This window comes from Diadema antillarum, unplaced genomic scaffold (genome assembly GCF_040938485.1).
Source record: "Diadema antillarum isolate AM-2024a unplaced genomic scaffold, OU_Dant_1.0 seq00000715_RagTag, whole genome shotgun sequence".
NCBI classification, from domain to species: domain Eukaryota; kingdom Metazoa; phylum Echinodermata; class Echinoidea; order Diadematoida; family Diadematidae; genus Diadema; species Diadema antillarum.
This window is the reverse complement of record NW_027271619.1, coordinates 112501-140263: the sequence shown is the minus strand read 5'-3', so window position 1 is coordinate 140263 and position 27763 is coordinate 112501. Positions and strand designations below refer to the sequence as shown.

The 27763-nt window shown below is 39.0% G+C and overlaps 1 protein-coding gene across 1 annotated transcript; it reads right to left on the bottom strand.

The window, feature by feature from the left end:
* Positions 1–1318: 1318 nt before the first annotated feature.
* LOC139737923 (ras-related protein ORAB-1) lies at positions 1319–26304 on the bottom strand. Its single transcript, XM_071648590.1, has 7 exons — positions 26147–26304; positions 14663–14735; positions 13092–13139; positions 11151–11198; positions 6702–6797; positions 2824–2955; positions 1319–1799 (listed from the first exon to the last, which is right to left on the bottom strand). Exons 1-7 carry the CDS (start codon positions 26167–26169, stop codon positions 1599–1601), a joined length of 621 nt encoding a protein of 206 aa, XP_071504691.1. The 5' UTR covers positions 26170–26304; the 3' UTR covers positions 1319–1598.
* Positions 26305–27763: the final 1459 nt, after the last annotated feature.

The following is a 27763-nucleotide window of genomic DNA, read 5'->3' as shown; positions in this document are numbered from 1 at the left end:
TATGAGAAGAAAAAAAATTACCAGATTATATATTACAAAGTATTTTTTTAAACAAAACAAGCTGCTTCGTGCATATCTAATTACGGTTCTACCACTTGGTCTACTCGAGTTCAATTCACAATCTTTGCAATGTTTAGTACACCAAGTCTCCCGTTCTGCTTTGCAGATTTTATTATTTCTCATTTTCCTGCCCTTTTGATTCTATTTTTTTTTTCATTTTTTAGAATCATTTTACTCAATGTTACTTGAATTTTCCTATAAAATAAGCCATCTTGATACACAGCAAATGGGGATCAGAATTCAAGCAGGTTCCTGTTGAACAATGACGGAGGAGGACTTTACCTATCAACTCGGGCTAGCCACAAGTTTTGTATCTTGCTTTGCCATGTATACCAGGTCATGCCCCTAGAATACCCATGCAACAGACAGGCTAATTCTCGGAATGCAGTCGCCACAAACCTCAGCAGCAGGAGGATGAATGAAGAGGAGAAAAAGAAGGCAGGGGAGGCGACAAAGCCAGCGATTCCGACTGTGAGACATGCACATTTTCAAGAGGAAAGAAAACAGTCGGCCAAGAGCACCCAAAATCTGGCCGCCAGCCAGACCCCGGAAGGGCAGTCTTGTGTGCCACAGACCTGACCATTATCATAATAAGCCACCCACACATTTCTTCTTCCTGATTACTCTGTCCACAGATGAGTGACTTGTACATTCATACCATTGCAGATTTTGTTTTTGCATGTTTCATTCCCACACAGGCATCCTAAGTAGATTCAGTAGGTGTCTTATATGTCTCTCTGTTTTGCGAAGGGGAGTTTGGGCGTCAGCACTGAATTGTCATATGAAGTCCCTTGAAGACGTGAGCATTGTAGAACTTTAATGAGAAAAATGCCTCTTCAAATCCTTCATCTGATGAAGGAACATAGTGACGGAAAAGAAAGTCCTCTATTGCAAAGTGCTCTGAACTCTTCAACCAAGTTCGCATTCCACCGTGCCGACACGCAGCAGATATGTACACTCCACACGGATTGTGAAGTTAATCGCCATGCAGCAACAAAGATTTCTGGATACGGGTCTCCAGACGTCAATCTGCTCAAAGATTTGCACTTGACCACACATCTTGTATCAGGAGGACTTCATCACGCTCTCGACAAGAATCAGCAAATGTTCCCTACTGGTTGCCTGTGAAACCATGTACAGCACAAACTTAATATGTCACAGGGCCTTCAAATATCCCTCAGAGCAACCGTCCATTCTCCCCCCCCCCCCCAAAAAAAAAAAAAAAAAAAAAGTGAAAGGCAACCCACAATTACAGTGAACAATCTTACAAATATATGTCTATTAACATGGGAAACAACTGACAAACTGGCTTTAGTCTTGGGTGATGTCATTTCTGTGAAGCTATACAACAATGACTTTGATCCTTGTGGGAAGAGGAAAATAATACATACAAAGCTTTTTTCGTTTTTGCTTTTTTTCCCCTTCATTTTCCAACAATTTCTGTTTCTTATTCAGAAGTGCAATGAAGCTAATCAAACAAAAAGAGGAGAGAAGGAGGGATAGTAGTAGTAGAAGGAGAAGTAGTAGGGGTTGTAGTATTAAGAGCAGCAGCCACCGCTGTTTGGTTTGACCGGCGTGGTGCTGGGGTTGATGCGGTCCTGTCTGCTGTCCGAGGGTACGCTGCCGGGTCCCATCCTGTTCTTGATCTCGGCGGCCATCGTCATGAAGGCCTGCTCGACGTTGGTGGCGTTCTTGGCGCTGGTCTCTAGGAAGGGGATCTCCAGCTGGTCAGCATATTCCTAATTTGGGTTTGGAGAAGATAGGAAAGCAACAATGAGGGGGTGGAAAAGGGGACAGTGGAAACTGTATACACGTATATGACCACCCAGCTCAAAACACACAAAAAGTCACAGATTAGGATTCTCTGTAATGGTCCAAAAAATGTAATTTGGGTTGAATGACCCAAACTTTAAATTTGTCTTACCCGAGAGAGTAATCTTTTTCTACCTACTGTCAAAATTTGGTGGCTTAAAACAAAACTAAAATTGAGAAATTATAATTTTTTCTGGACCATACTTTTTTCCCATTGACAACTCTGCACAGCAAGCCTGAGTGACCCTAATCTTTAAACCCTCTTTTCCCCCTTTTCTATGAAACAGCACCTCTTAATATTTCTCCTATTCCAATCACATTTTTAATGGGTCAGGATGGTCCAATTTTGACAATTCAATATCATTAAGCTGAGAGCCTACTCTTTTTCATTATGTAGAAAAACAGAAATTCATTTTGGTCTACTTTTTGTGGATTTTGAGCTGGGCGATCACATACTTTTAAGTCATAACCAATCTAGTTGGAATATTCTTCAGGTTCTCTGTAAGGTCATCCTAACTCATGAAAGGCCTTCTAGTTGAATTTGGTGAAGGTTAATATTATTGGTTCATTACTTCCCATAAAGAATTCATCAGTTATCAATAAATCCAAAGTTTTAGGCAGGAATTCTAACCTTCCCATGCACCTATGATATAGCTATAATACCTCAGGCTCTTTGTATTCAAGATCTCAAAAAGGAACACTACAAACATGCTGTTGTCATTCCAAAATGATTGCTACATCGAAAAAGCCCATGAGAAGCCACCCTAGATTGATTCTGACATTCAAACGGCTATAAACGACTTTCTTTTACATCCATTACTGCGCACATTTTGAATATGCTGTTGTCTAATAATGCCATTGTTTTTTAATAACAACTTCCTTTTAAAACATAATATCAAGAGCATGAAAGAGACATGAAGACTGGAGATGAGTGGGACACACGTCACTTACCTTGGCTGTCGTGTAGTCGACAACTTTCTTTGTGGTGAGATCACACTTGTTACCTACGAGGAGCTTGTTGACGTTTTCTGACGCATACCGGTCAATTTCTTGTAGCCATTGTTTGACATTGTTGAATGATTCCTACACGAAAGAAGAAATAAAACACTATAGAGACACGTCCACAAAACTATTAGTCACCGAGTACAGAAGAAAAGAAACTTGTTGCACACGGACAAACTAATACAACAAATATCTATATAATCTACACATGTAAATCGCTACTCCAGACTGAAATTGTTTCAACACTAAACACCCTTGCTCTGTAGATATTTGATATGTATCGTATATATTTTATTGTAATTTGATTTGAAAGCAATGAACCAATGGGACGGAGGCTCATAACACATGTGGAATGTGTTCTGCTACTTTTGTATCAACTACTGTACTTTTCTAAAAAATCATGATGCTTATGATATGCACACCATTTCACACAAATAAGTTCTACGATATAAACCTAAATAACATCAGTATTTAACTATGCCAACCACTGATGTACCATGTTTGAGAGAGAGAGAGAGAAAAAAAAAGCAGGCCCATCAGAATCTTCCACTGAAACTCAGAATTTGACCACAACTGACCTGATGTTTACTGTATTTCACCAAACATCGACAGAAAGAAATGTCCCATACCAATACATTTGTGTACCAAATTCAACAACTTGCATTGACCATAGCATTTGGGCAGATTTTTTTTTTCCTTCTTTTTTTTTCCGGCCCTTTGACACCTGGAGGGTGTTTCATCAACGCTTGTCAGCGCCGACAACTGTCGGCATCGACCAATTTCAGCAAAATCCTTGGTTTTGATTGGCTGAGATGCTCTGATCACTGACTGTTACTATGGTGATTCAAGTTGTCAGTGCCGACAAACGTTGATGAAACATCCCCCTGGGGGGCGTTTCATCAACGAGTTCGTCGGAGGTTTTCACCGACAAATTTGCTATCAGCCAATCAGACGCAAGGATTTCAGTAGCTTTTAACAGTTGTCAGTGTAAATCACTGACAGAAAGTTTCATGAAACGGTCCCCAGGGGACCGTTTCATCTCCCTTAAAAGTCTTACAATGTATAAATCAGTTAAAAACAAACACAAAAAATATTGCCTCAGGCAATTTTCTTGCAGAGGCACAACAATGAAAGGGACAGTTGAAATTGACAAAGCAATTTGCTTCATAATCATATCAGTAACTATAAATCACACTGATGCCAATTATATGGGTACATGACTAAATAATGGCTACATACAATGTACAGTCCAGAAGATGACAACCACCTTGATTACATAATGTACTAGGCAGAGCAAATTTTTTCTCTCTCTCTGTTGACTGCATATCATTTGCTCAGCAACAAAGCAACGTTGAAGCCATGACACAATCCACTCCCTACTTTTGAGGTCCCTGCCCACTTAGACATGACACTGCAAATGTAATCCCACACTATAAATCTTCTGCCCCCGTGCCAAATTACCTTAGTCCACACAGCCCTGCCAGGCAACATGCCTAGTGGCATGCTGTGAAAGATCCCATGTGTGCTATCAACAATGGCAGACACTAGGAAATGATACTGTGGGAGCTAGACAAAAACAGCATGCCAATGGACAAAATTTGAGTGAGTTCTCTACCCATGAGGTCCAATCCATTTCCAACCTACCAGCTCATGATGGCAGCCTCCTGCATTCAATCATCTCTCTCATTTACCCCTCATTTAAGAAGAAAACTAGAAATATCACTGAAGATGATTAATACCCCCGCCCCGTGACGACAGTCTTACCCAAGGAATGATCTTTCCTTGATCTTCTGCCATTTAAATGCCGTTACCATGGCAACGCAGCTTCCGACACGTCCGAAAAATATGTCTTGCACATCTTCCCACCAAGACTATTGTGTGTGCCACATTTCATAAGCTTTTGTCAAAAACTGAGGAAGTAGTTCAATCCACAAGATCTTTCCTTGATCTTCCACCATTAATATGCCGTTACCATGGCAACGCAGCTTCCGACACGTCCAAAAAATATGTCTTGCACATCTTCCCACCAAGACCAATGTGTGTGCCACATTTCATGAGCTTCAGTCGAATATAGAAGAAGTAGTTCAATCCACAAGATCTTTCCTTGATCTTCCACCATTAATATGCCGTTACCATGGCAACGCAGCTTCCGACACGTCCGAAAAATATGTCTTCCACATCTTCCCACCAAGATCAAGGTGTGTGCCACATTTCATAAGCTTTGGTCAAAAAACTGAGGAAGTAGTTAAATCCGCAAGATCTTTCCTTGATCTTCTGCCATTAATATGCCGTTACCATGGCAACGTACTTTCGGGTACTGTCAAAAAATGCGTCTTGCACATCTACAACCAAAGGCACACATCTGTACCAAGTTTCATGGAAATTGGGCAAAAACTGAGGAAGTAGTTTGCAACACAAAATTTTCCATCATTTTGGCTCATAATATGTGAGCTGTTACCATGGCAACATACTTTTTGTCACTGTCAAGAAATGTGTCATGCTGACCTATATCCTAAGACAAACATTCAATATGAATTCCATGAGAATTGGAAGAACACTGATGAAGCAGTTTTGCCATGAAGCATTTTGCCCTATATTTTACCAATAACATGCCGTTACCATGGCAACGCACTTTTTGCCACTGCGGAAATATGTGTCTTGCACATTAACATATTCAGATGAACATCTGTACCTAATTTCATAAAAATTGATCAAAAACTGTGGGAGGAGTTTGCGACGCAAGATTTGTACCCATTTTTGCCCATAATATGCCGTTACCATGGCAACATACTTTTGGGTACTGTCAAAAAATACGTCTTGCACATCTACAACCCAAGGCACACATCTGTGCCAAGTTTTATGGGAATCGGTTGAAAACTGAGGAAGTAGTTCGCGACGCAAGATTTGCAACGGACCGACCGCCCGACCGCCCGACCGACCGCCCGACCGTCCGCTGATTCCTATATACCCCCTTCAAACTTCGTTTGGCGGGGGTATAAAAAAAATATATATATATAATGTATACATATATTTATTACCTCCGCCAAGGGAGGAGGTTATGTTTTCCTTACCGTTGGTTGGTTTGTTTATTTGTTCATTAGTTAGTTAGTTAGTTAGTTTGTTTGTCCATGTGCAAAATAACTCAAAAAGTAGTGAACGGATTTGGATGAAACTTGCAGGAAAGGTTTAGAATGACACAAGTAACAGACGATTAACTTTTGGTATTGATCCGAGAATTTTTTGGGAATTTATGAAGGATTTTTGATATTTTGGCAGGTAGGGTCAATGAACTTGGGAGTTCAGGCTGCGCGCATTTGAGGTTTGCATGCGCGCACTAAAGTGCGTGCTCCAGTTTCTGCTAGGGCGAGGCGCGCCGTGCAGCTGTGGGTTTATGACGTAACAAAGGCTTCTATATTGGGAAATCGGGCGACTTTTAGCACACAATGCTATAAGTACGTATGGGTGGAAATCACTGATATCTCTATGGAAGAACAAGATCAGCAGTGGAAATGAGCTGCATGCTTGGCGAAGGTCTGCGCTCTCAGAGTGCTTTTCTAGTTTATTTATTTATCATATATTTCTAATCCTATCTGTATGTTTTACATCTGTTTGGTATATTTTACTATTTCCTATACACTGTATATTTCTACTTGTGTAATACTTCTGATATTTTATGCTGTTCCCTGCATTTGTCATTGTTTGCATTTTTGGAATTTGGGTTTGAATTTGGATTTGTTTGAATGCAGAAATACACCAAACCAAAAACCCTGATTTTTTTACACTTGTATAATAGCAGACAAGCCTAATCAAAAAGAGAGCAATCTTACCTGATCTGTGACGTCATACACTACGATGATTCCATGTGCTCCCCTATAGTAACTTGATGTGATGGTTCGGAACCTTTCTTGACCTGCTGTGTCCCACTGAAAAGTGAAGAAAATGGGAGAAAAAAAAATTACATTGAAGCATCAGTCAAATATACATGATGACAAGTGCAGATCAAGCTGCTGCCAGATTATCATATTGTGTTGATGGAAAAGCAGACCATGATTGGTATATTCATCTCATACAGTATCTGATTCAATTTCCTTGTACGGAGGAATGTTTCCGAATATTGCAGTCGCATATTACACAAACCCCATTTTAGCACCATACTGCATCCCACAACAGTTTAAGCAAACCTCGATGATGTCATGTTAAAGGACAAGTTCACCTTCTTAGACGTGTGGGTTGAGTGAATGCAGCAATATTAGTAGAACACATCAATGAGAGTTTGAGGAAAATCGGACAATCCGTTCAAAAGTTATGAATTTTTGAAGTTTCTGCTCATTCACGGCTGGATGAAAAGACTACTATAGCTTGTGATGTCACATGTGTACAACGATATAAAGAAAGAATAAAGAAAATTCAACGTATTTCCATTTTTCTCGCACAGCAAAAGAACACTCGACTTCTCTCTTTCAGAAGGCAGGGGGAATAATATTACCCTTAACATACGTCAGTAACAAGTCGAAGAAATGTGACTTTATTCAAAAAGTAAAGTTTTGTGAAATTCTCTTTTTATTTTCCTTATATCGTTGTACGCATGTGACATCATACACTGTAGTAGTCTTCTCATCCAGCAGTGACTGAGCAGATACTTAAAAATTTCATAACTTTTGAAAGGATTGTTCAATTTTCCTCAAACTTTCACTGATGTGTTTTACTAATATTGCTGCATTCTCTCAATCCTTGTGTATATGAAGGTGGACTTGTCCTTTAACTCACTTAGGGTGATTGTATCCCTTACAATAGCCAGAACAACAATCACAAAACACATGACTACGATACAGAGATGCACACAGACACACACACACACAGACACACCCACACACCACACATACACAAGCCAATCAAGAAAGATGGCCGCACCACCATATTGGCTCTGATAATACTCGCTGAAACGCCAGTGTGACCTGACCACAACATGAGTGGAAAGAAAACTCCGTAGATCAAACAACAGTAAAGGCTCTTTGCAATATCATCCCCGTGAATTACGTGGTCAAACTTCCTTCTTGCTTGCCGCAGCAGGATGACGATACTCCTCAAGTTCAGTCTAATTTCTGTAAACCAATTCTGGCTTCTCCAAGCAGCCCTTCGATGGAAATTATTTAGGTCATCAGAAATGCTGATCATGCAAAATGTATTTCTTGCTCTCTGTTTGTTTTGTTTGTTTGGTGTTTTCTTTTTTTTTTTAAACTTACATGTCTATTTTCTAACATGATGCAAAGACTGAAATACTGTTTTGACAAAGGCTCTGCCAGTTATAAGTCAAAGAATCTAATTAGGTTGACAAAATTTGATTAAACTTCAGAATATGAGTGACTTTTCCGTCAAAACTTCAGACATTTCCAGGTATTCAATACAGCCTGAGGCACTGTAATCCTTTGAATATATATATTCCTTGACATAATCTAAATAAATCATCACTAATACTCTGTGATACTGGCAAAGCCTGGCATCAAGCCCAATCTTGTATAGAAACTATTAATGTAATTCACCCTGACATTTTCCTGCTCATATTATGGCCTATCATGGCAACGCAGTCCCTATGTCTTTGTTCCCTTTTTATCTTGACAAACTCACAACTAAATGCACTTCAGAGGAAAGTGCAAGTATTCCCTACTTACGTGTTTACATTTGCATGCCTAGGCTGATGTGCAGTTCCTTTCTTGCATTTTTCTGGTACTTGGTTTGGGATGCATCAGTTGGCTCACCTTTGCACTACCTTGTCCCAGTTATAAAGTACAAGTATGTGTGAACTTAAACTCCTGTGAATTCCTTGTGACATTTTAACAAAGCCAAGCACATGGATGTGCTTGGAAATCATCTAATAAACATTACCAAGAGCGTTTCACAGCATAACAATGACTCATATCTGCGATCCTGTGAAGCGATACATTTAAACTAACATTCATTCTTTTCTGCGAGAGCATCAAGTGTGAAAAGGGGGCATGTGTGTGTATGTGTGTGTGTGTGTGTCTGATGTGCATGTGATGTGTGACTGATGTGTGTATGTATGCATGTGTGTGTCTGTGTCTGTGGTTGTCTGTGGTGTGTGTGTGTGTGTGTGTGTGTATGTGTGTGTGTGTATGTCTGTGTCTGTGTCTGTGGTGTGTCTGTGTGGTTGTCTATGATGTGTGTGTGATGCATGTGATGTGTGCAGTAATAGCAGTCTGGCAAACTGACGTGCAAGGATGATTTACATGAAATAAATCAGACATGAAACCTTGCATTGAGGAAGACAATACTCTCGATTTGACAGTGCCCCAAGGATGCAACGATGCAACGATGCCAGCGGGATCTGCTATTTCTCAATCAGCAAATGTCCCAGCGGTGAATATCACCCACACGTCAGTTTTGATGACATGTACAGAGAGGGACGGGAAGTGACTCCGTGCCAATTTGCACAGAGTGTTCATGAAAATGAACCCTCAAAGACAAATTATGCTGAAATCTGACGTGCTAGGCACCTCATTATGCATATGGTAGCAGTTATATAGAGATTATAACGTTGAGCAGTCTCCTTTGCCATACAGAAGTGCATGTACAAAGCATCACTGGTGACTTGAGTGTGCATTATTCACAATTATACTGCACAGTTGCAACAGAAATCCATCATGACAGGACACTTCATAACATATGTGCTTTGCCTCCCGTAAAACAGAATCATATCCTCAACCACACACACAGATATAGTACATAAAGATACAAGGGACGCTTATTTGTATGTAGATCATTGTCAGCTGCATCTGGTGTGTAGCATGCACAACATTGTATACAGTAGACACAGGCATACTTTGTTTGCTTTCAGATGACCCTAATACTGTCGATGGATGGCTCGCGACAAATTCTCATGCCTAAATTGTAGAATGCTGTCATTAATTAATTGGTGGAAACATTTTCTAATTCCATCATGCTTTTTCAACCCAGTAACAGTAACAGTAACAGTAACAGAGCAATCGATTTCAGTAGCTAGAATAGCTTGTATTCATTTCTGTCTGGAAATAAATGTACCATGGGTTACATAACTTAATTTCCTCACAAACTGAACTGCAAGAGATGTCTGTCGATGGTATTTGAGGGTTCATATAATTACAACATAGAAGAGACCTACAACCAGTGTATGCGACTTAAAAATCTATATTTGGGATGCAAACATCCATTTTCAATCTGACATATATAAAGTCCCCCCTATGATCTCTATCTATATGCTTTTCTTATTAATATCAAGTAAACCATCAACACCTTGTAGGTAAATATACAGTTCAGCCAGCGATCAAGTTCCCCCTAGATCGCTATCACGGGCGATCAGTGATTGCATACGCGATATGTCGCAATCAATTGATTGTATGACGAATTGCATACAATCAATGATCGCGTATGCGATCACTGATCGCCCGTGATCGCGATCTAGGGGGAACTTGATCGCTGGCTGAACTGTAAACTACGGCCTTCTAGTATACTACCAAGTAGTTTGCACATCCTCCCATTCAGCTTATAGCAGAACCAGAATGGTGGGGATTAAGATTAGGGTAAGGGATTAGGATTAGCATCTGGTTTAACAGCCTAGGGCTGAAGAACTGCAGTTGCCAGGTATCATGACATCTAGGCAGAATACCACATGTGCTAAAACAAAGAGGAATAAACCACACATGTCATAAGAGACCAGAATGGCTTCTCAATCTCAATAATCAAGGGAGAGAGAGAGGGAAAAGAGTGCATGTGAAGGAGGGTAAGACAACAGACGGGTAATCAACTTCCAATCTCGGCCGTGTCCCTGAAGAAGATTTCTATTCACATTCCCTGGCCCGCACCGAAGTCACATCACACAGCACACTGCACATTCAAACAGAATAAATCATGCACGCGCAAATCACAGAGAGAGAGCTTGGTGTGACTAGCTACTGCAATTTACCTGCAGCATGTCGCTATGGCCGAATATTCAGTTCAGCAAAACACACATTAATTTTGCTCAAATTACATCGTCCGACATATCCATATGACCATGGTAGTTGCTTTCATACAGCACTATTCTTCGACCAAGTCTGTTGTACCCACGGTTCAGCAAATCACATTGCTGGCAAAACAGGAATTTAAATATTCACTGCATGGTCAGAATCGCCTCCTCCAGTGTCAACTTTTGACTGTTTCTGTTTCTGTTAATATACAATTGTAGTTGCAGCTTTTACATAATGCAGGTACTGCAGCAAACATAAAGAATGACATATACTTACTATTTGTAGTTTGATAACTTTGCCGTCTAACTCTATGGTTCGTATTTTCTGGAAAGGGAAAACAAAAGGATAATAACAGTAATGCAAATCATCAGAGCAATTCTCATAACAGTAGACCATGATAAACAGAAATATTCAAATTCTATGCAGACTTTTAACGTAAAGGTTGATCCTGACTGACAACATGAAAGCCTGTTGGAAGGCTTGCCTGATATAGCGACAAGTAGAGCATACAAAGTGGATTCAAAGTACTGAAATACACTGAATATCTACAGGTGGATTGAACAGTTTGATTGTACATCCTCAAAGGAAAACTACGGTGGCCATAAATTTGAATGTGTGAGTTACAAATTGTAGCCGGCTGATTTCAAAGCAAAGGCTTTCACATAAATACTTTGGAGAAAAACAATTGATCAAATCAATTTCTTCCTTTTTTTTTAAAGAATTCGCATCATCATTTCCACCACAAGTACGCACATGGCTTGCTAAATTGCTATTGAATTCAAGCAGCTGCTGCCACTTTGTTAGGAATGAATTTTTAATGTCTGAGATGAGATCTGCCTCTGGACAACACAGCCCAATACAAGGCACAACTAAACCTGTCTCTAGAATTTACAACAAATCTGACACTGTGTACCCCCATGTACCACTCCCTAGATTTTGAATTGCTGTCAGTTCATATTACATGAATAAACAAAACAAAACAAACAAGAGAGAGAAAGAATGGGAATAATCCCCATCACGCTGAATACAAGTAATCAAATATTTCAATTTGCTGCTGTCCTTTTCCATTTTCTTTACCCCCACATGTGGGGATACTACTTCCTTTAATATACCATCAAGTGGAGAAACTTGAAGTGCAAAAAGTATTGTTATCAAGAAAAGGCACAGTTGTTATGAATCCAGAATAATGGCAGTTGCAGTTTCACACAAGGTTGCTCAAGAATTTGCTGGCTCTTTGCATCATATGGCTACAATATTTTTCTTTTTGCTTTCTCTCTCTTTCATACTTTGTCCTAATCTACATGGACTCAATTTAAGTCACTCATCCTCAAAATATAGGGTTAATACACATGCATGCAAACACACACACATATCTATAGACAATGTTAAAAATGGAGGTTTGTTGATGGTACATGTAGTTGTACTATAATCAATTTTACAGGTAATCAAGTTCCTTGCAGGTCAGTCTCCTACAGTATTTTACTTTTACACTTCTCCAACAGTCCTGCATATATCGGTACTACTAAATACTATATCACTAAAAACTCTCAGTGCAGCATGATGGAAAACTAAATTCATTTGGACTGAACAAATGATGTACAATGTTCATGTAGTGAGATACCCCTTAAAAACTGGAGTTGGTCCATTTTTGGGCAGGCTCCCACCATACTTTCTCAAAATGAAGCCCCTATGAGGTGAAACATGATCATGGTAAAATCATAATTATAAAGCCTAACCTATAAAAGAGAGATTATTCGATAAGTATTTGGTGAACATATTCTGAACCTACATGATGCGAATTTGCACAATTTAAAAGAACAAAGCTAATCTGAAGAGAACATTCAAAATCATGTTTAGAGATACAGTAGATAAATCTTTCGTCGTCCGATAACCATAACCTAGAACAAGTCACCTGTTGCACAGTCCAGCCATGCATTGGCAGTAATACATATATCACATAGTCATATATGCCCCACACACTTGCCATAAACTCTGTCTTTGTAACCTGTGTGTGTCATTTACAAATACACCACATAGGTGTACTGCAGTGTACACACAAGACATCATACCCACTGTCTAATGCAGTGTTGTGACAGATGTACCAGTTTACCTACATCTGCCCTTTTTCAAGAGTTCTACAGGGTGCATAAATTACATGCATGTCCTGGTATGCCCCTCAAAATCATGCTGAATGTGAAGGACGGCAATCATACTCACGAAATCAACGCCAATTGTGCTGATGTAGCTTTCTGTGTATGTATCATCCTGAGTGCAAAGCAGAAGAAATATTTGTTAGCAAATTACTGTAGTTCATAATTAAGAGGGGACAAGAAAAATCACATCATGTATAGCTGTGCAATGCATTGATTCCGTCTATACAAGAATAGTCGAAGAATCCATTTCAGAATGAACATTTACATTCAAAATAGAAACAAATACAAGACCCAGAGATTTTTCTCTTCCCAAGCTTGCATGTTTTGATCTTAGCATTAAAGGAATGGTACAGTTTCGGTTGAGATGGGGCTTCAGGTTTCCAACGTTTTTTTATGGTAATTTTTTGATATTTAAAAAAAAGAAGAAATTGGTTTCGAAATGGCTAATATATCCAAAACAAAGCGATCAAAATAAAGGGAGGAACCCACCTTTTATTAGGATCGCTTTGTTTTACTCTTTTTCTTTTTTTTTTTGGATATCTCAGCCATTTCAAAACAGATTTTCGTCAAATAAACTTTGAATTCCTCTTAGAATTGTATGCTCTGGAACATTTAATAAAGTGGCTTTTAAGTATCTCACAAAAAGTTAAAAGCTGAATCCTCACCTCAACCAATACTATATCATCCCTTTAATATACTAGTAGATTGAACCACACTGTGAAATGGATTCATAATTTGTAAACCTTGGGTTCTTGTTTCCTGATTCACGATGCAGTCTCTCTCACTGCTCTGGAACACAATGCCAAAGTTTGCATTACACCAATTACAGTCTTTGAGTGGATGGCTTTCGGTTGAGAAATGCACACAAAGAGAGTTTCATATCACATCAAAACATCTTCCCAGGGACCGGGAAAAGATTGGCGGCTGGAGCCAACATCCTTACTGAACACGGGTTAACAGTCTAATTGCATATCACCCACAAAACAGTAATGACAACACATATGTCTAATTACTGTATATATGCCATATATTTAGCGAGTCTTAACTTTTCACAAATCTTGACTTCCCAATAATTTTGCGTATGGCTACATTTGCTATTGCGGAGAACCACACTGAACGGAGAAATGTATGCGTGAACGTAACATTCATGTCGGGATCACAGTTAATATTTTAGCATGTTTTTAAATTCACGAATAGCACCTAACTCATACAATTGCAGTTCGCAAAAATCAGAAACTCACTAAATATTCAGCGTATACAGTAAGTATTGATATCAGTTTAGTTTAAAACATATCCATTCATAAGGACCATACAGGCCATATCATCTCAAAAGCAATCAGTGACCTCAAGTGTAGTATTAATCAGCTGTGCACACTTTACCTACAAGGGGACAGACCATCTCAAATTGAGACAAATTTGCTAAATGCACATCAAATTGACCAATACAAAGAATTAATCCCCAGAGGTTGGCATTACAGCTTACATTTATCTACAAAAGAGAGTACTAATGGTAAATTTATACATAAGGTCATTGAGAGATTACTTACATAAATTCTTAAAACACTTCATAATAAACAAGAATCATTATAATATTCATATTCATGTTAGTTGTACAAAGAAATAAATGATACTCACTGCAAATCGTAACAGAAGACATGACTTTCCAACACCAGAGTCGCCAATTAATAGAAGCTTGAACAGGTAGTCACTGTGTATGGTAAAAAGAAATAAAATCAAAGAACAGACATTAATAATACAGAACTGTCTACTGAGCAGCCACTGAGAAGATTGATGTAGTTACATATTTGGCTTCTTTTATGTCTTACGTGTGTGTGTGTGTGTGTGTTTGTGTGTGTGCTACACAAAGAACACAGCTGGAATAGTTTGGATGTAACCTTTCAAAAACTGAACTGCACTCAAAACAAATTATTTACATTAATCTAAAACAAGGTCATGAGTTTGTATCATCACCAAACCATCAGACGGCAGACTGCTTAACAAGATGGATCATCACAACACACACACACACACACACACACACATACATACATCTACAACACACGCTTCATGTTGGTCTGCTACTGGTACTGTGCAGTATATGAAATGAGGGGCTGAAAAGTGAATGCTCGAATAATCTCAGCCTTGTGAGTCACAGGTCCTCCTCAAAAATAGCAAAAACCACTCCACTCAAGTGAACCCTAATCAACCACGAAGCGCAAAACCAGAATGCATTTAAGGAGAAAAACACCGTCCCTACGAGTCTACGAAACAAGTCGATTGCTCCCTGATCTACAACTGTATGTCTTGGGAGAGAGAGCATGCAATTTACACTCTCCCAGTCTCCTTCAATCATAATCAACCAGATCCTACAGGGAAAACAACAACAACAACAAAACAATGGTATCCAAAACAATGTGTGAATAGTAGTCTCTGCGAGCAAGCTACATGTGTATGATCTGCTTCTTATCACAGTATACATGTAGTGACAGCCATAGACCAGTCCGAATTATGGCTAGATATTTCAGGAAGGCCTTCAGCTCATGAATAGACATTGCATGACGCTGAATTTAAAGCAGATGAAAATCACAGTATGCAACCTTCCACAGGATGATTCACTTCCACATGAACACTTGCATACAATCACAAGCATTTTTTTCAGGCTGATTGCTGTCGATGATCAACACTACACCAGCATTCTTTTTTTCACTTACGGCACGGCAGAGAGTAAAAGGGATCGTACAATTTTGGTTGAGACCCAACTTCAAGTTTCTGTCATTTTTCAGTAAGATGATGAGAAACCTCTTTTGAATATAGAATATGAAAAAGCATGTAATTTCAAGAAGAATTCAATGTTTATTTGATAAAAATCGGTTTTGAAATGGCTGAGATATCCAGAAAGAGCAATCGTAATAAAAGGTGGAATCCAACTTACAGTATATTATGATCACTTTGTTTTACTTTGTTTTTGGATGTTTCAGCCATTTCAAAACTGATTTCCACCAAATCAACTTTTGAAGTCCTCTTAGAATGGTATGTTCTACATACTGTTTCATAAGTGGTTTCTTGGTATCTCACACAAAGTTAAAGAAAGCCCAATCCTCATCTCCACCCATACTTTTTTTTTTTTTTTTTTACTTGCACGTATTTAGTTCTTATGGAGCAATTCACAATTGCACAGCACACCGCACATCACTCAAAAGTACAGGTACGACAATACACCTCATTGGTGGACTGTATTACAAAGGGAGAAGAAGAAGAATACTTTGTAAACTGCAATTCACTCTTTTTGCACAGATTTATCCAAGTATGGACATGTTTGTTCCACAATCTCACTTGATATTTGCCCCCCCCCCCCTTTTCTTCTCTTTTTGAGATAAAGAGGCCTATCTGTGTCACAATGTACATCCTGTCCCGGTGTACGACTCTGAGTCACTCTTACCGATACAAGATCCTGGAAGCAGTGACCATTAAACCACAGCATCACATCCTCTGGACGCTGACCCATAACTAACCCACCACAACAATCGTTAATGACACAGATGGATGGATCACTTCACTTCAAGAAACTGCAGCATGATAATGAAATTGTGGAATATTTCACAATGTGGAAACTGCTGCAAATTTCATGCTACAATAAAGTAGAGACAAAATATTCCCCCCCCCCCCAAATACGATAACATCAACATATGAACATAAATATTCCCATCCACAAAATTAGATAATCTATTTCTATTGCAAATACAACAACAAAAAAAAGTGAAATTGGCCCATGGGAAAATAAATTGTGCTACACTTTTCACATTTACACCCTACACCCAATGCTAACTGCATCAAACCAAGCAATTGCCATCTGAAAGCTGCTTTACCAAAAGCAAAATATCAGTGAATCAGAATGCATGATATTATATCATGAAATATTATGCTCACAGAAGAGTTGAAAATATGCCCTACTAAACAATCACTGATGTCAATATGCTCTCAAAATATATAATATATATTATCATGTCACATTCACCCTTAACACACTGGAAAAAGAATGGCTAGCAACCATACATACTTTTGATCTATTTCCTATTAAAAAAAAAAAAAACAATGTGGCTTAATGTATCTGACCACTTGGATTGTCAAATGATTAGCACTAACAATGTACACCATTGCAGTTTTAGCATGCTACTTTTCCACACAAATGTTAAACCTCTTTTTATGCTGTATTAACATTATAATATACATACTATGTACCCTCTGACCAAACAGGCTGCTATAGGCCAAAATGTATAACTGACCTTAGAATGAACTATTTTTCTTTACATTCTTTTTAAAAAAACCAACACATTACTCATAAAGTGTCACTCAGCAGACCTTTGATGTGTACACGTGTATGAGGTCTTCAGTCCGTTTTGTGTATTTGAAAATCTCACCTACAAGCATGTCTAGTATGATACACCAAGCTCCATACCCATGAAGAAACAGAAATTGCTTGACCAATCCTTAATTTCCAATATTTGCTCTTTTTTTCTTTCCAGTAATATGTTTACCAAGAACTTTGCGGGGTACTTGGCAGGAGTGGTCTACAAGGAAATATCAAATGTGATTAGGTACACCCTCAAGGCTCAACAGCCAAAAAGCTCATTTCACATGCTGCTGCCAACAATTTGATATTTCACAATGAGCAAAAAATCATGAACAAAAAATCATAAAAACAAATGAAAAGGTATCCATCTTAACAATAACTGCTGTTGTATTCAATTCCATGACATTTGCTCCTGCTACAATTGCTCTCATGAAATATCTGCACGCTATGCCAAACATAAATTCTATACACTAACATATAAACCCAAACCCTATTCCTCACATCAAAACTAAACCTAAAACCCTATCACAACCCTTCTTAAAATTACATGCTCTTTCATATTTCATAAGAGGTTTCTCATTATCTCACTTAGGAATGTTCAAAACATGAATCCCCACCTCAACCAGTACTGTACAGTCCCTTTAAGTTCTTAGAAAAAAAAATTAGACCGAAGCAATTGTCCCTACCAGAACCCTATGTTCTTGGAGAAAATAAGACCAGCGCAATTGTCGCAGGCGCTAATGGCATAGAGTATCACCGGTGTTGTACATTTATGGCCAGACTAAACTAGCTGCTACTGCTATGTTGTATGTTTTGCACTCTCAGTGTATCAACAAAATAAAGATCACAAAAAAAAAAGAACAGCAATCTAGTGATGTGAACTTGTAGTTTTCATGACCCGAGATCAATCAAAGTACTATCCCTCACAAGCAATACAGTACTTGTACATGCAGAACATGTATAATCCGTATCTTTGTAAAGACAGGTACCACTGGTACATGTACTGTACTAAGTTCACTTGACTTCAATAACATGTCGCTTTGGTCATCAATCAGCAACAACTGCAATGACACTGAGACCACAGAGAGTTTTTGTCACCTGTAGTATGAAATGTGCAACATTTCAATGTGTCCACAATAGAAGGGTCAATAAATGGCAAGCCAAATATATGCATGTGCACACTATTCAATGCTGAATTTAGCTCAGGGTAACCTTGGAACCCTAATGTAAATTGGGACAAATGTACCATATAATGTCCTCCTCTCCAATTTCTTCTATAATGTGTATCTAGTTATCAAATGACTCACTGCAAAGGTATTGTGTCAGAAATCACTAAGGGGGGGGGGGGGGACTGATATTGCATTCACTTCCATTACCATAGTTAGCAATAGCATACATGGCAGAATCTATACAATTAGTCAGCTAACAAAACTGCTAAAGGTGCAAATTCTTTTACTGATACTTCTAGCACATTGATTTTTTTTTTTCACACTCAGAAATAATTACATCTTCTTGAAAACTTTCAAATATAAACAGCATAAATGTTCTTGGCCAATCGTATGACAGAATGTCATGTGTAGATAAATGTATTGGAAAAAGGAAGGCTTAAACTGTTTCAGGACCAGAAATTTGTCAATCCCATTTCAACATGACAGTTTTTGTTGCTGTTGTTGTCAAACTACTTGTATACTTTGAGGCTTTGACTGTCTTTCACTGGTATAAAAATGTGTACAGTTGTCTCTAAGCATGTGTGCATGCACACACATATGAATGTTTAACATAATTGCATGTATGGCATAATGTACAATGTACATGTATGTGCATGTAACATTTCATGTATGCACCTGAATGTATACATGTACAAGTATATGTACATACACAGCATCACTAGGAAAACCATGAGAACTACAGTATGCAATCTGCCATTGGATAATAGTAAAATCATAATATTCATTATAAAATGGGTTCAAGAATGTAGCCAATAGGAAGCGCTGAAATGAGACACACCTCCTTCCTTTACTTCAGTACAACTGCACTGCCTGTAATCCTATGGTAGATTGCCGATCGTCTGTGCGCGCGGCGGCTCCTTTGATGAATTGCATGCATACGCGTACGCGCTGTCAATCCTGTAAACAACTTCTAGTTTGGGCTGCCGGCCGGCCGGCCTGTCTTCCCTTGTGCATATTATGTGGCGTACGTACGTATACTGTACTATACGTACACTTTGTACAGTACAGTAGACCAAGCGTTATGGGACCGGACGCGTACATGGAGTCACTTTGAAGAGCAAATCCAACGATTTAGCAGGTTAATTCTCACGCCGTTTTCAGAGTATGTTGTCTAGTAGGCCTATATGAGGAGTCTATATCAAGCAGGGTGGTCCACGAGGGGTTTTAGCATGTCGCTGCAACATGCTAAAATTCTTGTGCAACATCCTAAAAAGCCAGCAACATGCTATGCAACATCCTTAAGAATTTGCAACAAGCTCAAAGTAAAAGTATTCAAAAATGTGCAAAACATGTGCATAACATAAGAAACATCAAACTACCAGGTACTTTAGACATTTGTGTGCAAAACATGAGAGAGAACATTGAATGTAAGCAGCACAAAGAGAGATAAGCAGCAAAATATTGCGTACTACATACTCATCGTGTGCGCTCCGGGCATATTCAATTTCTGCAATATTCTCAGATTCTGAGCTTGCAACATGCTAAAATTTCAAGTTGTGGACCACCCTGTCAAGTCTTTAAGGTAAAGGGTGCATATTCTATGTAAAATAAGTAAGTTTTCATGCGGGTGTCCGGAAACCCAACCCCCCATTATACTTATACACACTGTACTGTATGTGCGGGACTTCCGCGAGTGCGACGTGCGTAAAATTTTGGGACGAACATCTTCGGACGTCTTGACCCACAAAGGTACGTGAAAAACGCTGAAAAATGATGTTAGTTTTCGAATTTTCGACCCATTTTATAAAACAAATGATGCACAGGATTATTTCGTGGCGTTAGTGTAGGCGTAGCTCACTCTCGGGTATTTACAATGTAGTGCAACATGCACTCGGCTTCGCCTCGTGCATGTTTCGCAATTGTAAATACCCTCGAGTGCACTACTATCCTGTGCATCATTTGTATACTAGCCTCTGTGTACATGCATCTATTGACTACAAAGCATTTACAGTCCGCATGACTAGTGTAATATTTCTGCATACATTACGGTACAATGCCATACAAGTGTGTACCCTGGCTACAGCTGTATGGATCACTTACATGTATTTACACAGCAATAGATACTGACCTATGAGCACTTTTTTTTTTCCAACAAGCAGCACTCTGCATCATAGTACAACTGTACTTACTACAGCTACAATGTACTGATGATTTCAGGGAGCCCTAAACCAGGTCTAGGGCAATTATCCCCAGGCAAATACCTCAGACCATTCCCCTGGCCCTATTAATCCTGAACCTTATCCTAGTAACCCTAACCCAAAGGCTGCGTTTACCTAACTTGAGAGAGACAATCACGTTTCAAAACGTGTTTGGAACAGTGTTTTTTAGATAAACGCAGCCAAACTCTCAACCCTAAAACTACATGTAACCCTAATCTTTAATCCTACCACTAACCAGTATTTAGCAGTGGGGAGGGGGTAATTGCCTTGATATGCCCTAAACCCACTAGCCAGTATGCCACAAGCACCAAAATCCCATTACTCAATATAAAAATTGAAATACTTATAAAGGCACATATAATAGAATATACTGTACAATGTACATAAGTCATTTCCTGATGGATTAGACAAACACTCGAAACAGGAAAAATAATTCTTGTAATGTCCTTGGGTCCTATGACAGAGAGCTACAAAGATCTAATATTAAAACCCTAAATAATTGTCATATCTGAACTGGACTAACTTCATTGCAGAATGCAGACTACATTTCTATTTATCCACTCAAAAAAGTCCCTTGGAATAGTCCTAGTCTATACCTTTTGTACGTACCGGTATACACTGTGCTTACTACAAAGGCAGGGATGCCAACCTTATAAACATGAAAAGCACAAAACATGTTGGGAGTACCAAGGGGCCTAAAGAGAACCCCTTGGGAGCCGGATGGGTCAAGTGCCAGCCCAACACAGCCATATTCATGGCAACATGTATGAATCATTACACATAAAATATTGAGGGCTAATGTTGCAGGTAGGAAATTGAGATTTCAAAATTCACACAGTAGGAAAAAAAAAATCTCAGTTTGCTCTGTGAATTCAACAGCTGGCATGCTTGCAAGCTACTGAAGTTTCAAAGGCATGTTACGATCAGTTACAACTGAACCACAAACATACAGTGTACACTGCAATACTTATATACATGATATGTGACCCTGCACCTCAAAACAAACAAAAAGTCGCCAGACATGAATTTTTAAATAAGACCATATTCTGAAAGAACAGACTTTAAGCTTTAAAATGATCTATAACTCAAATCAAATGGACTCTCTTAACCTATCTAAATATTGGAAAGAAAGCACAAAATCAGGAAAAGTGTGAACTGAGAAAAGAGGCTCTGAAGTAGTGTCTATTCAAGCGCTTAATCTTTACCAAACAGTGCTGGCTGTGCGATGAATGGGACAAAAAACAGGAAGTAAACCACCAGAGTAATAACAATGAAGGGATTATTAGATTAAACTGAAATTAAGCATGCCTCATTAACACATTTTGTCCATATCTAATGCCAACTTTCAAAGCAGTAGCACTATCCTTTCAAAAGTTATTAGAGTTGAAAGTGAAAAGTGTGGACAAGGTTTTTCAGAAATGACAAAGGGATTCTAAAGACACACCTAATCACACTATTTTTCCAAAAATGTTCGATATAAACTGGTAAAAAAACACACTTTCCTGCCCGTTTTATGATACCAAATTTTAGCAAAATGTAAAAGAAGACCCGCTCTTTCAGAAAATATGAAAAAGTCAAGTTCGGCTAGGTTGACCCATCTCACTTATTTTCAGTCCTTACGCAAAATCAGTGTGTGCGACTTTATGTTCGTTTTGAGGTGCATGGTCACATATATGAAACCTATAATATAGCTACATTGTAGCATACCACGTATATGAAACCCAATCACAGCTCTATGCTTATTTGCTGGGTCTTGAAGGCAGAAGATCATGGGACCTACATTTGTACTAAACAGTATGCTACATGTACAAAAACTTGTAAATAGGATGCAATCAACACCATGCGGACCACACATTGTAAATCTCTGTGCATTTTCACCACATCTTCCTTATGAACTTTCTTATGCTTCATGTCACACACAGTAACAATGTCAATGTAAATGACTCTACAACTGTCACTTCTGATGCATGAAGTATTGTCTTCTCACTAGACAGCTTTCATTTCACAAAATGTAAGTGCTGCAAGATGGAGTTTAGTGGTTGTGCTGTAGAACGTGCCATCTTGTCTCTGAGCTGTTTTGCACCACAGGCAGGTGGGACACACACACACACACACACACACACGTTTATACCCTCGCTTCTATCTTTTAGACCCCATTTACAGTGAGTGAAAGGGCCGGGCTCGGACGCAGCCAAGCCCGGCCTTCATTTTACTGTAAACGCGCATAAGGTCAAATGTGGTACCAAAATCGGCCACGCATTTGGCCAAGCTCTAGAGGTACAGTTTGTAGTCTCGGCCGTAGCTTGGCCGAAGCCGAGCCCGGCCTTTTCTCACTGCAAACGCAAACTGGGCCAAATGCTATACTAAATTGTGACCAGCGAGTCATTTGTTTACAAGCAGAGCGCCACTACGACAAAATATTGAAAGGTTTGAACTTAGCCCGGGCCAAGCCCGGCACTGTAAACGGGGTCTAAGTCTGTGCATACAAAGTCTACGCACATTCGCATGGGAACAGACGGGTGCAACTTCGGCAGTTGAGTACATGTAAATTATTGATGTCATTGATGACTAAGCAATTGTGGCAGTTTACATGTACATGTACAATGTAGACACCAAATACTATGAGTGGGACTGTAAGCAGTACCTAACCTTGTGACTTGAAATGGACATAATTCAATGTCGGGTCAGAACTACGCTTTTAGGTTTGAAAGCTATTGAATCTCTCAAAGGGTCGAGGAAACTCTGTGATCTCGTGGGTCAAGAGCTATGTTGATTTTTAATGACCACACGCTGCCTCAGAGATGACAGCCACTGTACAGTGTAAGTATGTTATGTTATCATGCACATGTAGCAAGCATTTGCGCACTATTTAAGCAAGCATTCACGCACCCAGTAAGAGATGCCCATTGGCTAGCTTACCATGCATCTAGTAAATTTGTCCAGTATGTGTACTTTCGGTTCTAGCCATGCATACAGTAATACTGGATGCATAGCTTCATGTACCGGATGCATGGTTTACATCTATGGCAAGGCAAGATAAAATGCATCCAGTAGATTTGCCATCAGGTTGGTGTACATGTACATGATCACAAAATGGAGTTCAGACAAGAAATTTATCCCTTGTTCTACAATACAAATGATGCACATGTCTTTGCGTACATCAGTAGGAATAGTGCGAGTGTGGTATCTATGGAATCTACCGGCAGTCAAAACCCACTCGGCTTCCCCTCATCATGTGTTAAACATCCCATACTTACCTTATGCACATCATTACTGCTGACGCACTCAGACCTGTGCATCATTTGTATACTGATATGCAATAAATAGCATGAAAACTTATATAAATTTACAATAAATTTTGGATGAATTTCACTACCAAGAAACCATGATTTTAAAATTGAATTAAATCAGCAATGTTCATAAAAATGCAGTTGTGCAAGAGATCAGTAAACAAATTCAGTAAAACAGTATACAAATGACGCACAGGTCCGAGTGTGTCAGTCGGTATTGTGTGCATGAGGTAACTATGGAATGCTTAACCCATGAGGTGAAGCCAAGTGGGTTTAGGCTAAATTCCATAGTTACCGCATGCACACTACAAATTCCGACTGACGCACGAAAAGACATGTGTGTCATCTGTGTTATAGACTGGGGACAATTTTCTTGCCAAAGAGGCAAAAGTCCATTTTTCGTTCATGTTACATTGTACCTGATGGATGCATTTCATTTTGGCTTGCCATAGACAAAAGCCTGAAAATCATGCATCCAGTAATTACTGGATGCATGATTTTTCAGCCAACAGACATCTCGTACTGAGTGCGCAAACCTTTGTTACAAGTGCGCGTACTCTGGCTACAAGTGCGCAATAACAATTAACATGTTAACCACTGTGAGGCAGTGTGTGGCCAGTAGAAAATCCACACACCTGCACACAGTTCTTGACCAATGAGATCGCATGATTCTCGCTACCCATTCTATAAAGTTGTATGAGATTATTTAATCATTCACTACTGTAAAACGAGGAATGTTCGTGTGCATTTTGATTTCGCGGATTTCGCGAGCGCCAAGATTCGCGAAATTTCTTGTCTACAGTACACTATATGCATTAAATGCCAGTGGCAAATCGCGAAACTTTCATGCCACGAAAAAGGCCGTCAGCTCCAATTCGCGAAAATTTCATGCCGCGAATATATCATGTTTTACAGATGTCATGTGAGCTCTCTATTCATATCAGCAACATTGGTCAAAAGACTACTGTATATGCCAAATATTTTAGGTTTTCATTTTCGCGAATTTTGTGAATGAATGTGACTTGCATGTAAACCTCCGTTCAGTACTGTACTCCAGGATCGCGAATTTAACCACTTGCGAAATTGTTAGGTTCAAGTCCCAATTCACAAAAATTTAGACTCGCTAAATATATGGACCACAGTATATAAATGTAAACTCAAATTTGACATCTGTGGTGTAAATACAAGTGTACTTCCACTAAAGTTCAAGTTTGATCTACAAGATAACAGTTACTATACTACTTAGACGGGTCTATCAGACAAGTTTACACACACACACACACACAAAATGATTGTTCTCGAATGAACATGAAGGAAATAACTTTGACGATACACCCTGCCAAGGATATTATTCCATATCGTATCATTATGTTCATGGGAGAGATGTTTATTCGTGAAAATCACTAAATGAACACCCATGCCAATCCACCATGCACACGACAAGGAAACGGTGTCATTGTGAATGCATGGTCTACACGTCTATGGCTGGTGCTCATTACTGAAAAAAAAAAAAAATTGCAATATTCCTACACAAGTAACGTTAGAAATAAATCTCTTGTTCTTATTGACAACCATCTCATCTTTTTTTTTCAAACCTTTTACTTAGTGCACATTCTTTGAATGCTGATCTCCTAAACTACTTACTGACTAGAATAAGACAAATGTTAGGTCTAACGTTTAAATAGGTCTATCTTTCGATTTCATGCTATCGCCTCTCCTGCTGGGAGTGAGTGTAGAGTAGGCTCTGCATGATGCTTGCACCACTTGACTTGGCTCAGAGTTGAAATCTCAATCAATGCAGTTTTACATTTCATATCCTTGTGGCAACCTTGTCTATAACAATGAAAGACCAAAGGTTAAGGAAGTAGTCTAATTTATACCCTGCCTCATCAATAACGCACAGTAGGCCTATGGAACAAACAGGAGTGTTCTCCTTTTTGGTTCATGAAATCACGAGACACACCGGTTAAAGATGGCAAATCATGCACAATTCAATAGCCAGTTTCATTTCCATGAATTCATCACAATCAGAAACATGAGTAACGAACAAGGAACTCATCGCCCTTCAATCCCATTTTACTCATACTTACTACTCGGGATTCATTGTGGACATGGCAGGGTAAATCCACAAGATCTAGAAATTTTCTTGAACTCCTTCAAATACGCAATATAATTGGTAAGGTTATTCAGTTTCGCCGGTGTATTCAATCGAGGAAGTTTCAATATGGCTGCCTATACATTACGAGGATCGCATTCATTTTACACGGGATCAGTGTGCGCGCGTACTTGACACGGATAGATGGGGGATGGACGTACGAATGCGAAAACGGGCGTACGTCCGTAAGTATCGCGCAGCATAGAGATAATGTTGAGCGACTTTTACAAGGGGGTGTAGCCATTGGACGGAGGTGACGTCATATGAATACGACGTGGCAGAGCATTGCAATCAGCTGACATAAATAATCCTGTGACGAAGACTATTTCACAGGAAACTGTAGGTTGAGAACATGATTATTTCCCATGCAAATTAATTTGTTTAATCTTACAAAGAATAATGACTATGGCATGTCAAAAGTTGTTCCCAGATAAGGAGAATTAAGCATGGCGGACTGTTTGTTTTTATTAGAACACGATGACTTTGGGCTTTGTCATGTTGAAAAATCCCCTATTTGATACCCGCAATATCCAGGTTGGTTGTTGATCAGGTGAAACTTCATGGGCTTTGTCAGAAACCGACTTCAGTTGCTTCTAGTCAACAGTTAATTTTCAGGCGAAGAAAACATAAAGTAAAAATATAAACACGACACTGGTGACAATTAGTGTTGTTCTACATAATTGGTCTATGCTAAAGCTGAAGACGAGATAATCAAAAGTTCTCTAAAACTTCTGTCGACTTTTTGCACCCGGTGATAACACCTCGCGAGTTGTTCAATTTAATTTCAATTTTTCAATTTTTCAATTTATTTGTTCAATTCCACCAAGAATAACAAATTACAAAAATTTTGATATTGGGCGAAGACAAAAATCAATGATTTGACAATCAAGACAGATAACTGATAAGAGACTTACATATTAATACATCAGGTGGAAAAGATAGGAGACCTGCTGAGAAGCAATGCGTGTAAATTGCAGAAACTCCTATGACAAATACAAAACTGTTTGATAATAGGCTCTGACGGCTTTTGACGCAATTCCGCCATCATTCCTCTTTTATTTCTGAAAAGAGAGAAAGAAGAAGAAAAAAAAAAACAGAATCTGCATCAAGAGCCACCAGGTACAGAAGACTGAAAATTTCAGCCTGAAAATTATGTACAATACATCTGCAGTATGCAGAGATTTAATGATAATTGTGTGTGTGTGGGGGGGGGGGGGGGAATGCAGCACATTGACGGATGTTTAAAAAAAAGAAAGAATGTATCTAAACAGAATAAGGGATTGAATAACGGGGAAAAAACGAACTTGTTAAGAAGAATGGCTGGTGATGACAACCAAAACTCATGACAGGCTAGGCAAGAATACAGTTAACTTTTCGGACACCCCAAAGAATTCACCGTGGACCTGTTATGAGCAAGTGTTTGGCAGTCAACTGAATAATTGAATGGTAGTTAACTGTTGTGCCTTTGTCACCAACGCTACAACCATCAACAAAACAAAACAAACGGGAGGGGGGGGGGGGTATGATGCAATTTTAGTTCCGCACCACGTTG

Excerpts from the sequence above, each read along its gene's own strand:
- LOC139737923 (XM_071648590.1), bottom strand. The coding sequence starts at position 26,169 with ATGTCCACAATGAATCCCGAGTA. Across the intron at positions 11,199-13,091 it reads GCACAATTGGCGTTGATTTC|AAAATACGAACCATAGAGTT; the intron begins GTGAGTATGATT and ends TTCCCTTTCCAG. Across the intron at positions 1,800-2,823 it reads TCGACTACACGACAGCCAAG|GAATATGCTGACCAGCTGGA; the intron begins GTAAGTGACGTG and ends AACCCAAATTAG.